General features: G+C 43.7%; 1 protein-coding gene across 24 annotated transcripts in view; it reads left to right on the forward strand.

The window, feature by feature from the left end:
- The window catches only part of SHISAL1 (shisa like 1), an 86,658-nt gene that overhangs the window by 43,585 nt on the left and 28,794 nt on the right, over window positions 1–14,279 (forward strand). For 22 of the 24 annotated variants that reach the window (XM_050709155.1, XM_050709154.1, XM_050709145.1 and 19 more), the window contains one exon: window positions 5,505–5,834. In XM_050709155.1, coding sequence (XP_050565112.1) covers window positions 5,505–5,834 — 330 coding nt within the window. Of the gene's footprint in view, window positions 1–1,262; window positions 1,429–5,504; window positions 5,835–9,177; window positions 9,227–14,279 lie in introns of those variants that run through there. The other 2 variants (XM_050709159.1, XM_050709152.1) reach the window with 2 other exon arrangements.

Raw genomic sequence — 14,279 nt, forward strand, 5'->3', positions numbered from 1 at the left:
TTGGCAAGAGTCATTGCTGAGAACCACCTTCAGATTTCTTTCCACGTATGTCTTCAGACCAGAATTTCCTGTGGACATTAGCTACATGCTGATCTTTTGCGAATATAGGTGAAAACATGTTAAATACAATAAAAAGCTTTTGGAGATGTAGTTTAGAGAAGTGCCAGAGTGGAACCAGTATTCCCTTTGTGTAAGTTCCTGAAATATTACCTCTGATAATTCCATCAGGGCCAGGAAAATGAAGGGAAGCTAACTTTCTATTTAAAACTCCTCCAGTATAGTGAGAGGGAGATATCATCATCCTGAGCTTACTTAGGTTGGCAGAAGACTTCCTAATAATGTTAATATGCTGTGGAGGGGCAGAAAAAATGAGAAGCTTAGATGCCTACATTAAGACCATTGTAATAAGCATCTTAATACACTCTGACTTTATTTAACATGTATAATAATTTAACTTCATCTGGATTCTAATACATCTAGGGTTCACTTTACTGTTAGAAAGTCAGCTATTTATTTAGATCTAATTTCACACACCACTGAAAAAAAGCTTCTAGTGAAACTGTGGCTGTGGTTGCACTGTGGCTGGGGAGAATAATTTAGGATATGGGAATAGCATTGAACTGAAAAAATATATATAGGTTTAAGGGAAGAGTGATTCGATATCATTATTTAATTTATTTTTCTCCATAGTCATTCTTGTGATCATCAAAACACACCTCTTGTTTTATCATACAGTTGATGGGAAAAATTAATGAAGTCACAGGTAACTTCTTTGTCACAGTGCAGATGAAGAAACACATTCCTCTTCTACAGTCATACTGTGTAACTGTAGCCAGATTTATTTACATTATTTCCATTACCGTAACTAAAGATTCCTCTGTTTTGGTAACTGCAGAATACTGGGCTATTATATCTTTGCAATCATGCATACTAATCAGTTTATAATATTTTTGAATGTGAACAATTCATTTAGTATTAAATATAGAAATGCTAATGATATCCAACAGACTAAATAAAAGTTCTGCCATCGAAAGTATTTTTCCATAAAACTTTGTCTAATAAGTTACTTAATCAGTCTTAAAAATAGTATTTACTCGAATCTTGTATTCATATTCTCTCTGTTTTTCTATTATGCAAGTTCTGATTGGTATCAGCAGATCTGATGGGTATCAGCAGGGATCCTTAATCTGATAGTGGAAAAACATTATGGCAGTCTGTAATACATCCATGTTTTTCCTTATCTCTCATTCCTGTTTTCACAGAATCACAGAATCATTTAGGTTGGAAGAGACCTCCAAGATCACCTAGTCCAATGTCTGACCTAACACTAACAAGTCCTCCACTAAACCATATCACTAAGCTATCGCTAAGTTTTCCAGGGTTGAATGGCGTTTGCACATCACATTACAACATTGTACCAAAAGCAATGTAAGGACAGAATCTTTCTCCATATATAGCATGTCCTCTGCAGAGCCGATGTTTGCTTAAGTATCTCCCAGAAAATCATCTTTACAAGAAAGCAAAGCTAAATAAATAAATATTTTTTTCAATTCCACTACCAACTGTTCCAAAAAGATGTAATTTAGTTGGGAAGACTTCTTAGATACTACAGTAGTGGATTCTACAGGAAAATGTAAGATGGGACAAAGATCTTTAGGTATTTTCTATTTTAATAAAAATAAAATAGAGAAAAATTCTAATTAAAGTGTACATGAAAAAAATATAAAGGTTTCCTCAGTGATAGAAGTACCAATGCATTTCCAAGGTTGTAAGCTCATATTTGCTTGGGGCAACACTTAAAATGTATTACTACTGTAAGTAACAGCCCCATTTGAGGAGAGTAGGGAAAGAAGCAGTTTCCATGGCCATCTGCCCACATTTAAACTGCAGCTGTAGAATTTTGCTCACAACTGTTTTGATTTGTTGTTGTTGTTTTTTGGTTTTTTTTGTTTGTTTTTTAAAGCCTGAATTCCCAAATGAATTATTTTCTGTTCATATACAGCATATAAAAAACCAGCAAACTCTTCCAAAACAAAGCTTAGTCCTAACCAGCTTGTCATCTCTATCAAAAAGTCAATGAATTAGATGGAAGGAGTCACATGGGTAAAAATAATAATAAAATAATCTATCCATTTTCATTTGTCTGTAGAGGTGTCAGAGAAATCTGATTAGGATTCTGTATATGGAATAGGATGAGATGGGTAGAAAATGTATTTCTCCAAGAGCCCAATTCAAGGCTTCCTGAAGTCAGAGCAAATCTTGACATTTACACAAGTAGGCTCTGTGTCAAGTGTATACCATATATACACTGTACTTTTGTAAAAGCTGAAGTATCTTGAAATAATGAGCCACTAAGCTTTTCTGACATACCTATGGATTATCCTCTCTTACATAGAAGCTAGAAGAAAATTATCATGCAACTCTACTCCAGATTTTGCTTTTGTATTGTTGGTCCTGCAACAGCAGAGGACTGGGCAACATGGCTGTGGAAGTAGTTTTCAATGTTACATTGCAAAGCATTGTGTTGAACCTAAAGAGAAGCTCCAAAGTGACTGACTGAGAGGGCAGGAGAATTGGGAGGCGAAGCCATGCTTTTCAGCTGGGGAAGGGGAGGAGGATACACAACCACACCAAAAAAATCTTAATATATTTGATTGTCCCAGTGAAGGAGCAAACCCCAATAATTTGAATCTTGACAGATTTGGAATCCACTCACACTTTATTTTAATTGAAATGAAACTTCTGCACAGAAGTACAGAAAAATTGGACTGTAAGATGAAACTTTTACTGTTAAATTATTCAGTTCAATGAAATGAGAGCATGTCCTAGGTGTTTTGATTCCCAGTTCTTTGCTGTGTCTCTGGCCCTACTGTTACTCAGTGATACAGAAGTAAGGTTGTTTATTTTCTAATTAAGGCATCTTCATAATTTGTAGGTAAGTTTTAATTTTTAATGTGATTAGTAAGCATCAGCAAAATTAGTATTTTCTACCATCTTAATAGTTTGAGAAACAAAATATATCAAAGTATGGCATTTCCCTCTGTGTACAAAGCATACTACGTATTAATTTTGCTTGCGGTTTGTCAGAAGGCCCCTCTGATAGAGCTATAGTCCCACTGTCTGTTATTTTAAATAAAGAAGTCTTTCATTTTTGTACTTGTGAGAAACAGATGTTATTTAGAAGGAGCAGATGGAGAGCTCTCCCATGGCATGATTAATAAATTGTTGCTTTAAATTGGAACTCTCAAAATAGCTCAAATTTTCACGAAATAAAGTTCATTGGGTAAAAGTAAATGCCTAAAATACAAAAGAATTCTTCTGAGGTAACTGAAAGAAATGTTTCTGCCTCTCAAATTGCTGCCAAAACAAAAATAACATGTTTTCTAATATTTCCATTCTTCCTATGGATCAAATACAGCACACCTATTCCTAACATGCATTGGTACTAGTAATGAGTAGGAACAGGATTTGTCACAGTGGATTTCTTCCTGTCTTCTCTGGCCTTCACTTCCCTTTTATTTATATTAGCAGAAAATAGAGAATTTTACTCCAATAGGGATAAACCCACTGAAAATGAAGAGTACCACTACCAAGAAGCCTAGCTTAACCAAATCTACTTACAGTTCCAAGTGCTTTGGACTGCAAAGATTGCAATGCATTACAAAAGCCTACCCACTGTTGTTTGAATTTAGGCATGCGGGTACAGGTCTTTAGCAGAGGCAAAGACTATTAAGAGTTTTCAGAATCACTACATTTTGTCTACTTCTAATCCTCCTAGAAACTTACTGAAAAGTTTGAAAATCCTAGACTAGAATGAATGATCATAAAGTTAGACAGAAAGGGCCCATTAACAGCTCTCATTACTCACAGTTGTTTGCTATGGAACCCCATTTAATCTAAGCATTTTATATCAGTAGTGGAAGAATCATTCACTGGAGAGGAAAATCAGTCTCAGTAATTGCTGACAGGCAGCAACACAAATTAAAATTCCGTTTTCTTATCTGATCTCTATCTTCAAATGCTGATTTTATTTATAAAACGGAAGATCTGTACAAAAGTTTAAATGGAAGTGAAAGTTCGAAGCAGAGACTTGAAAAGTTTTAGGTTTTAAAAGGTTTGGGACATTTTTAAATTGTCAATATATCTTTCTGGCTTGTATCTATAATGTGTGTTCTCAGACTTTTTTCCTCTCAGAGCACTTTAGTTTTGATCAATGTTCTGATACAACAGTTCCCTCAAAAGTCTGTGAAAGAGAGCAGTGTTGAACATGTGTTCAGTTGTATTCACGTAAGTTCAGGTTCAAATAGATGGGGGCTGCCTGCTGATATGCTTAGATGTCATTTTCCCCCAAGACTGTCTTCCTAATGATACTTTTTACCAGTATCCTTTCTGCTTGCTCTTGTTTTTATAGTCTCTACTACACATTATTTCCACATAAGCTCTTAGGTCTAGATCGGCCTTCTTTCTCTGCGTACCTAACAATTTCATTCTTACTTGTTTCTTCCCATCTCTGTTCTGGTCTCGTCTTCCCCACTCACAGAGTTCCCAATTCAAACTACATTTAGAACTGGTAATCATTTTTTTTTTCTTTTAAGAATATTGCATCGCCAGCAGAGCTTTAGCTTTTTTCCCTTTTTTGATCTCCGTACTGTTGATCCCTTATACCTTTTCTTCCTTTCTTTGTCCTCTAGTAACTTTACTCACCTGTCTTAGCTACAAAGCTCCATGCACCATGCCGGCAGCTGATAATTTTCACTGCCTTTACCCATATGTACCTTATAGCTACACCAACATGAACGTGCAAACATAGTATGTATTTTCTTTCTTATTGAATGCATTATATAATACAATCTTGTCCATATTCTTCCTTCCTAAATTGAGCATGAGCTAACTAATGGATCTTTAGCAGTTGCTCTTGAAAGCCTCTTCTGCAGCCAACAATTATTAGTCATAAAATTCAGAGCAAGTCCAAACACGTTAAACAATTTTTAAGACAAGGGGTTTATAATGCTTGTCAGCAGTGAATGTTTCAATAGCAGAGGCACCCTTGGGTTCAATGATTACAGCATATTTTCATATTGTTAATCCTCACTCTTATAAATGCCCTGTTGCTTCCAGAAGGGTGGCTCTCTGAGAGAGAATTTGCAGAATAAGACATAGAATAAGACCCATCAAACATTTGTATATCAATGGTATCACTTAAAGCATCAGAGTTAATCACATACTACGTTTATATACTGGTATATGTACACAGATGAGAGAGAAATAAAAAATGTTTGCAGGATGGGGGCCTTAATTTTTAAAAGCCTCCCATGTCATGCATACAGCAGTATTTAGACAGATTAAAATAATAGATAATATTTAACAACATTCTTTAAAACAAATTTTTGGTATCATTCATCTGTGTATTATTTTTACATAATTAATGGAACAAAAAACCTTTACTACAATGACCACTACACATATTACATGACTTTTTTGTTTTGCCTTTTTTACTTTCACAGCAACTACAGTGCACTGTTAGGGGTGTGGATCTATGGCTTTTTTGTGGTGATCTTGCTGGTACTGGACCTTTTATATTACTCTTCAATGAACTATGATATTTGCAAATTTTACCTGGCACGGTGGGGAATCCAGGGAAAGTGGATGACTCAAGGACAGAGCCGATGGATTAACCCTGCTCAGGATCCAAGCCAAGTACAGACACAGCCTCAGCCAGAGACACAGCCTCAAACTCAGCCTCAGCCACAGCCTCAAACGTCACAGACAGTACATACTTTAAAAGGAGATGCTTTAAGCCCACCTCTGATGTCTTTTCAGAGTACATCTGCCTGGTAAGTATGTTAAGCCATTCTGTGATGTATTTTTTGTCTCTCGTTTTGTAGTTTGAACAATCATCTGCATTTAGAAGTTTCTGCAAATTCAGGCTGAATGACACCATTTGAGAACCTAGCACATAATTCTTTATATTGTGAATTGTCTTACATAATTACTGCTTAGGAGTGATTTCTTGTTCTGGAGTATTTTAAATTATCTTTTAATATTATTCTCTCAGAGAAACAGATGCTGCCATTTTTCAGTGGTAAATAGTTTTACTACTCCTAGACAACATCCTTGTCTCTAAATTGAAGAGAAGTGATTTTAAAGGGTGGACAGTTCAGTGGATAAGGAATTGGCTGGATGGCCACACCCAGAGAGTGGTGGTCAACGTCTCTCTGTCCAAGTGGAGGCCAGTGACAAGTGGTGTCCCTCAGGAGTCCATCTTGGGACTGGTAGTGTTTGATGTCTTCATAAATGACAGAGACAGTGGGATCGAGCACACTCTCAGCTCATTCGCAGATGACACCAAGCTGAGTGGTGCAGTTGGCACTATATAGGTAAGGGATGCCATCTAGAAGGACCTGGATAGACCTGAGAAGTGAGCACACATGAACCTCATGAAGTTCAACAAGGCCAATTGGAAGGTGCTGCATCTGGGTTGGGACAATCCCTAACATAAGTACAGACTGCGGGATGAATTAATTGAGAGCAGCCCTATGGAGAGGGACCTGGGGGTACTGTTGGATGAAACACTGGACGTGAGCTGGCAATGTGCACTTGTAGTCCTGAAGGCCAACTGTGTCCTGGGCTGCAACAGCAGAGGAATGGCCAGCAGGTGGAGGGAGGTGATTCTCCCCTTCTACTCCGCCCTCATGAGGTCCCATCTAGAAATACTGCATCCAGCTCTGTGGCCCCCAGCACAAGAAAGACATCGACCCATTAGAGTAGGTCCAGAGGAGGGCCACAAGGATAATCAGAGGACTGGATCACCACTCCTATGAAGAAGGCTGAGAGAGTTGGGGATGTTCAGCCTGGAGAAGAGAAGGCTCCAGGAGGATCTCCTTGCCCCCTTAAAGGGAGCTTATAAGACAGACTTTTTACACGGGCATGTAGTGATAGGACAAGGGGTATTGGTTTTAAACTAGAAGAGGGGAGGTTTAGCGTTGTGGTTTAACCAGGCTGGCAGCTAAGCACCACACAGCCATTCACTTACCCTCCCCACTCCCTCTCTGGGATGAGGGAGAGAATCAGGAAAATGAAGCCTGTGGGTTGAGATAGAGACCGTTTATTAGGACAGAAAAGAAAGGAAAATAATAATAGTAGTGATAATAGTAATACTAATAATAATGCGTACAAACAAGTGATGCACAATGCAATTGCTCACCACCCACTGACCGATGCCAAGCCTATCCCCAAGCAGCCAGTCCCCCACCCCAGCCAGCCATCCCTATATATTGTTCAGCGTGACACCATATGGTATGGAATACCCCTTTGGCCAGTTTGGGTGAGCTGTCCTGGGTCTGTCCCCTCCCAGCTCCCGCTGCACCCCCAGCCTGCCTGCTGGCAGGACAGTGTGAGAAGCTGAAAAGTCCTTGGCTTAGTGTAAGCGCTGCTCTGCAACAATTAGAATATCAGTGTGTTATCAACATTATTCTCATCCTAAATCCAAAACACAGCACACTACCAGCTACCAGGAGGAAAAATAACTTTATCCTAGCTGAAACCAGGACATTTAGTTTAAGTATAAGGAAGAAATTCTTCACTCAGAGGATGGCAAGGCACTGGCAGAGACTTCACAGAGAATCTGTGGATGCCTTATTCCTGGAGGTGTTCAAGGCAGGGTTGGATGGGGCTTTCGGCAACCTGGTCTGGTGGGAGATGTCCCTGCCCATGTCCCTCCATGGCAGGGAGGTTGGAATTAGGTGGTCCTAAAGGTCCCTTTCAACTCAAACCATTCTGTGATTCTGCTCTATAGTACAAATAAATTACAAATCTTTGTTTCTGCATCAACCATTATAAGTTAATTTTCATCTGGTACCAAAGACAATTTGCTGTGTGTATCTACATGTCTGTTGGTCTGGTTTTAAAAGACTGTATAAATAGCAACAGTGCAATAACTTCAATGTGAGATGTCACCAATCCACACCATTTGTGGCATGAGATACAGAAGCAATGTGAAAACCAGGTTAGTTTTTTATATGCATAGCTGAAAAAGCATACCTTAATCTCATTTGACAGGATGACACAAGTAGGCTACTGTAAAGTTAAATGCAACCAAAACAAAACAAAAGAAAAAAAACATGCCCAATGGGAGACAGATTCAGGAGTAGCAAGAACATAAAATACAAACAGAAGAAACTAAGAACTGATAACCACGGGACAAAATGTCGTTGAATGATTTTTGTTTTTACCAAAGAAAACAGAATTAAAGGAAGAGAGATGAATAAACCAATACTCTGACTGAGGTGTCAAAAGAGGCAGGTGATTTTTTTCATGGCAAGAAGAGTTTTCTAGACTTGTCCTGGAAGGAAAGGGTGCCGAGTCACCAGTGCAATTTAGAAGTGTTCCAGAGGGCTAGACACCGAGTTTTGGCAAAATAAAGTGATCCAAGAATGAGCAGGGTGAAAAAGATGACGGCAGTTCCTGAAGCTGTAGAGCATATAAAGACACAGTGTTGGTCTTGATCTGAAACCTTTGGATAGCACTCTTTTGAAAAAAGGATGATAGCAGCAGCAGTCCTTTTATTTCATAACTTGCTCTTTAGTTTTAAAAGAAAATCTAGAGCAAAAAGGGTTGAAGATTTTTTGTGATAGAAAAGGTAACGATAGTATGACCAAGGAAAAGGATCAGTGAGAGAGGAGCTCATTTGGTGTAACAGTCAGTACTGACTGAATATATTCAGTGCAGCTCAGACTTAAGGACCATTATATTACAGCAGATGGTGTCTAAATGGAAGAGTCCCAATAATGCTCCATAAGACAGATGCTTGCTTGTACTTAGTTATAAGCATTCTTCTTTTCCTCTTCTTCCTCTTCCCTTCTTTTTTCCTTCTTCCAGTCCCTGCAGCTTTTTTGCACATGAAATTCCCAGTCTTTAGTTGGAATTGCCATATAGCTTAAAACCAACGTTTGTAATACAGTATTGGTGGTTTAGCTTCATACTTGTGTGTGTATACAAAAATGCAATAACTATTTTATATCTGTATTTATATGTTTAAAATATTAGGCCTGGCTATACTAGTTGGTTGTTCTGCCATACTTTTACAAATCAAAGGAAACTGTCCAGTAATTTTTGAAGGATTCTTAATCAATTTCCATTACTGACTTTTGTTGTTCTTTTTCTTTGCTTTTTTTGAAGCATTAAGCGGGGATTGTATGTTAGGATCAGGTGAGCATATCACACATGCACCTTTTCCTGTGTTTGCAGGAGATGAGCCTTGATAAATCGCTGTTGTAACCCTCACCCCTTCCCCACTGCACTGTGTGACTATGCTCCCATCAGCTCCCATAACATTATTTTTTTTCTAAATCCTTTCATTGCTCAATGAAAGAAATAAGTAGATGTTTCCTTAGCAAATCCATGTTTATCCCTTGTATTCCAGCACATAAGATACTACAGGAATTGCCATATTTTCAAGTTTATAACCTGCTACTTTTGAAACTTAACAACCCTTCAACTAAGTGCATAGATGTTGTGGTGTTTTTACGCTGCTGGGCAGCTGACAGACACAGACACAGACACAGACACAGATTTCTAGGTTGGAAGAGACCTCAAGATCATCGAGTCCAACCTCCGACCTAACACTAAGTACTCCACTAAACCATATCGCTAAGCTCTACATCTAAACGTCTTTTAAAGACCTCCAGGGATGGTGACTCCACCACCTCCCTGGGCAGCCCGTTCCAATGCTTAATAACCCTTTCGGTAAAGAAGTACTTCCTAACATCCAACCTAAACCTCCCCTGTTGCAACTTTCGCCCATTCCCCCTCGTCCTGTCACCAGGCACGTGGGAGAACAGACCAACCCCCACCTCTCTACAGCCTCCTTTAAGGTAACTGTAGAGAGCAATAAGGTCGCCCCTGAGCCTCCTCTTCGCCAGGCTGAACAAGCCCAGCTCCCTCAGCCGCTCCTCGTAAGACTTGTTCTCCAGACCCCTCACCAGCTTGGTCGCCCTTCTCTGGACTCATTCGAGCACGTCCATGTCCTTCCTGTAGCGAGGGTCCCAAAACTGAACACAGTACTCAAGGTGCAGCCTCACCAGAGCCGAGTACAGGGGCACAATCACTTCCCTAGACCTGCTGGCCACACTACTTCTTATACAAGCCAGGATGCTGTTGGCCTTCTTGGCCACCTGAGCACACTGCTGGCTCATATTCAGCCGACTATCAACCAATACTCCCAGGTCCTTCTCTGCCAGGCAACTTTCCAACCACTCATCTCCCAGCCTGTAGCTCTGCTTGGGGTTGTTGTGCCCCAGGTGCAGGACCCGGCACTTGGCCTTGTTGAACTTCATACAGTTGGCCTCAGCCCATCGGTCCAGCCTATGCAGATCCTCCTGCAGAGCCTTCCTGCCCTCGAGCAGATCGACACACGCACCTAACTTGGTGTCATCTGCAAACTTACTGAGGGTGCACTGGACGCCCTCATCCAGATCATCGATAAAGATATTAAAGAGGACCGGCCCCAGTACCGAGCCCTGGGGGACACCACTTGTGACCAGCCTCCAACTGGATTTGACTCCATTCACCACAACTCTCTGGGCCCGGCTATCCAGCCAGTTTCTAACCCAACGAAGCGTACGCCAGTCCAAGCCCCGAGCAGCCAGTTTCTTGAGGAGAATGTTGTGGGGAACGGTGTCAAAAGCCTTACTGAGGTCAAGGTAAACCACATCCACAGCCCTTCCCTCATCCACCAAGCGCGTCACTTTGTCATAGAAGGAGATCAGGTTCGTCAAGCAGGACCTGCCTTTCATAAACCCATGCTGACTGGGCCTGATCGCCTGCTTGCCCTGCAAGTGCCGCGTGATGACCCTCAAGATAATCTGCTCCATGAGCTTTCCTGGCACTGAGGTCAAACTGACAGGCCTATAGTTCCCCGGGTCTGCCCTCCAGCCCTTCTTATAGATGGGCGTCACATTGGCTAGCCGCCAGTCAACTAGGACCTCCCCCAATAGCCAGGACTGCCGATAAATGATGGAAAGCGGCTTGGCCAGCTCCTCCGCCAGTTCTTTCAGTACCCTCAGGTGCATCCCATCCGGCCCCATCGACTTGCGCACATCCAAGCTCCTTAGCAGGTCGCCAACCATTTCTTCATGAATAGTGAAGGCCACATCCTGCTCCCCATCCCCTTCCGCCAGCTCAGGGCACTGGGTATCCAGAGAACAACCGGTATTGCCGCTAAAGACTGAGGCAAAGGCGGCATTAAGCACCTCAGCCTTTTCCTCATCCTTAGTAACTAGGTTTCCCCTCGCATCCAGTAAAGGATGGAGATTCTCCTTAGTCCTCCGTTTCGCGTTGATATATTTGTAAAAGGATTTTTTGTTGTCTTTAACGGCAGTAGCCAGGTTGAGCTCCAGATGAGCTTTGGCCTTTCTAATTTTCTCCCTGCACAGCCTCGCTACATCCTTGTAGTCCTCCTCAGTGGCCCGCCCTTTTTTCCAAAGATTATAAACCCTCTTTTTTCTGCTAAGCACAAGCCGCAACTCTCTGTTGAGCCAGGCCGGTCTTCTTCCACGCCGGCTCGTCTTTGGGCACGTGGGGACGGACCGCTCCTGTGCCGTTAAGATTTCCTTCTTGAGGAGCGCCCAGCCTTCCTGGACTCCTCTGCCCTTCAGAACCGCCTCCCAAGGGACTCAGCCAACCAGCGTCCTGAGCAGCTCAAAGTCAGCCCTCCGGAAGTCCAGTACAGCAGTTTTACTGGTCCCCTTCCTGGCCTCGCCAAGAATAGAGAACTCTACCATTTCATGGTCACTCTGTCCAAGACAGTTTCCGACCACCACATCTCCCACCAGTCCTTCTCTGTTTGTGAAGAGAAGGTCTAGCGGGGCACCACCCCTGGTAGGTTCACTGACCAGCTGCGTCAGGAAGCTATCTCCCACGCTCTCCAGAAACCTCCTAGACTGCTTTCTCTGTGCCGTGTTGTGTTTCCAGGATATATCCGGGAAGTTGAAGTCCTCCACGAGGACAAGCGCCGACGATTTTGCAACTTCCGTCAGTTGCCTATAAAACTCCTCATCCGTCTCCTCATCCTGGTTCGGCGGTCTATAACAGACCCCGACCAGGACGCTAGCCTTGCCGGCCTTCCCGCGGATCCTAACCCACAGGGATTCAACCTTATCATTCCCAGCCTGGAGTTCCACAACATCAAAAGATTCTCTAATGTAGAGAGCCACGCCACCACCCCCTCTGTGCTGCCTGTCCCTCCTGAAGAGCCGATAGCCAGGCATTGCAGCACTCCAGTCGTGGGAGCGGTCCCACCACGTCTCCGTGATGGCAACCAAGTCGTAGCCTTCCTGCTGCACGATGGCTTCCAGCTCCTCCTGTTTGTTCCCATGCTGCGTGCATTAGTGTAGATGCACTTCAGCTGGGCCATCGCCTTCTTCCCCAGCCTAGCTATTGTTTCCCCCGGCACGGCTCCAACAAGCCTTGTTTGAGCCCCGTCCCCCTTCTTGCCTAGTTTAAAGCTCTCTCTATGAGCCCCGCCAGCTCCTGGCCTAGGATCCGTTTTCCCCTTGGAGATAGGGACCCATCTGGGGCCATCAGGCAGGGTGCCGAGTAAAGCTCCCCATGGTGAAAAAACCCAAACTTTCTGTGCTGGCACCAGCCTCTGAGCCACCTATTAACCACGTGAGCTTTCCATGTCCTCTCCGTGCCTCTCCCTTCCCCTGTAGGGATAGACGAAAACACCACCTGCACTCCCGCTCCCTCCACCAATCGTCCCAGCCCCCTATAGTCCTGTTTGTTAGCCTTCAGGCTTCTCTTTTCAAGATCATCACTGCCAGCCTGGACTATCAAAAGCGGGTAATAGTCAGAGGGGCGAACCAGGTTTGGAAGCTTCCTGGTAACGTCTCTGACCCTGGCCCCAGGGAGGCAGCAGACTTCCCTATGTGTGGGGTCAGGCCGACAAATAGGGCCCTCCGTTCCCCTGAGGAGGGAGTCGCCCGCAACAATCACCCTTCTTTCTTTCTTGGTGGAGGCAGTCCTGAGGCGTGGAGTCAACCTCCTCACCTCAGGCATCCTCCTGGGTAGGCTTCCTACCTCGTCCTCACCCACCGGTCTCTCAAGCTCCAGGGCCTCAAACCTATTGTTCAAGGGCACCTGGGAAGGCAGCGCCGGAAGGGGAGGGCATCTCCTACGAGGTCGAGAAGGGACCCGTCTCCATTCCTCCTCAACTCGCAGGTCCCCTCCCTCTGCCCGATGGCAACAGGGCAGGGGGTCCACCCCCCTTTGGGACGTCTCACCCTGGTCCCTCTCCCTCCGGTCCTGCAGGGAGTCACTCCACCAGTCTATCTCCCGCTCGCACTCCCTGATATCCCTCAACCTCTGCACCTCCTCCTTGAGTTCCGCCACCATGCGGACCAGGTCGTCCACCTGCTTGCACCTCACGCAAGCAGTCCCTCTGCCTCCCGCCGATGGCAGCAAGAGGCTCAGACACTCCCCGCATCTGGAGACCTGAACTGCCGCATGTTTGGACGGGCAGTCGGTCTGGGTGTGTACAGTGGGTCTGGGTGTGGTGGAGCTGAGCTCCACCACAAGCGCCCTCTCACTCCCCCTGCTCAGGAGAAGAAGGGGAGAGAAAAACATGCAGGACAGATTAAAAAAATAAAATAAAAGGCTTATGGATTGAGGTAAGGGTAATTTAATTAAAGGGAAAAGAAAGAGGAAAAAAAATAAGCCACACGGAAGCACAGAGAAAAAAAATATTCTCTACTTCCCATCAACGAGCGACATTTGGCTATGTCCCAGGAAGCAGGGCCTCCATACACGTAGTGGTTGTTTGGGAGGAGAGACATCTTCATAACAAGAGCCTCCCCTCTCCTTCCCCTTCCCCAGCTTTTATTGCTGTGTGGCACCACACGGTATGTCATATCCCTTTGGTTGGTTTAGGTGAGCTGCCCCGGTGATGTCCCCTCCTCGCCCCTTGCCCATCCCCAGCCTGCTGGCTTTGGGGGCTGGAGGGAGTCTTGGTGCTGTGGGGCACAGCACAACAATAGACAAAACACTGGTGCAATATCAGGGCTGTTTGTGGTTTGATACCAATGCTGTTCTAGCTACAGGTGCAGAGCACTGCACTCCTATATGGGCTGCTGTGGGGGAAATTAACTCCATCCCAGCCAGACCCAGCACAGGTGTCTCACAAACACAGTAGGCAGTGGTGATCGCAGGCAAGGTGATTAGCATGTGGAAGAGGCTTTTGAGTAAAGAGGTCTTTCAGAAAAATAGACTTGTGTACTACAGCA

This window comes from Cygnus atratus, chromosome 1 (assembly GCF_013377495.2).
Source record: "Cygnus atratus isolate AKBS03 ecotype Queensland, Australia chromosome 1, CAtr_DNAZoo_HiC_assembly, whole genome shotgun sequence".
Taxonomy (NCBI): domain Eukaryota; kingdom Metazoa; phylum Chordata; class Aves; order Anseriformes; family Anatidae; genus Cygnus; species Cygnus atratus.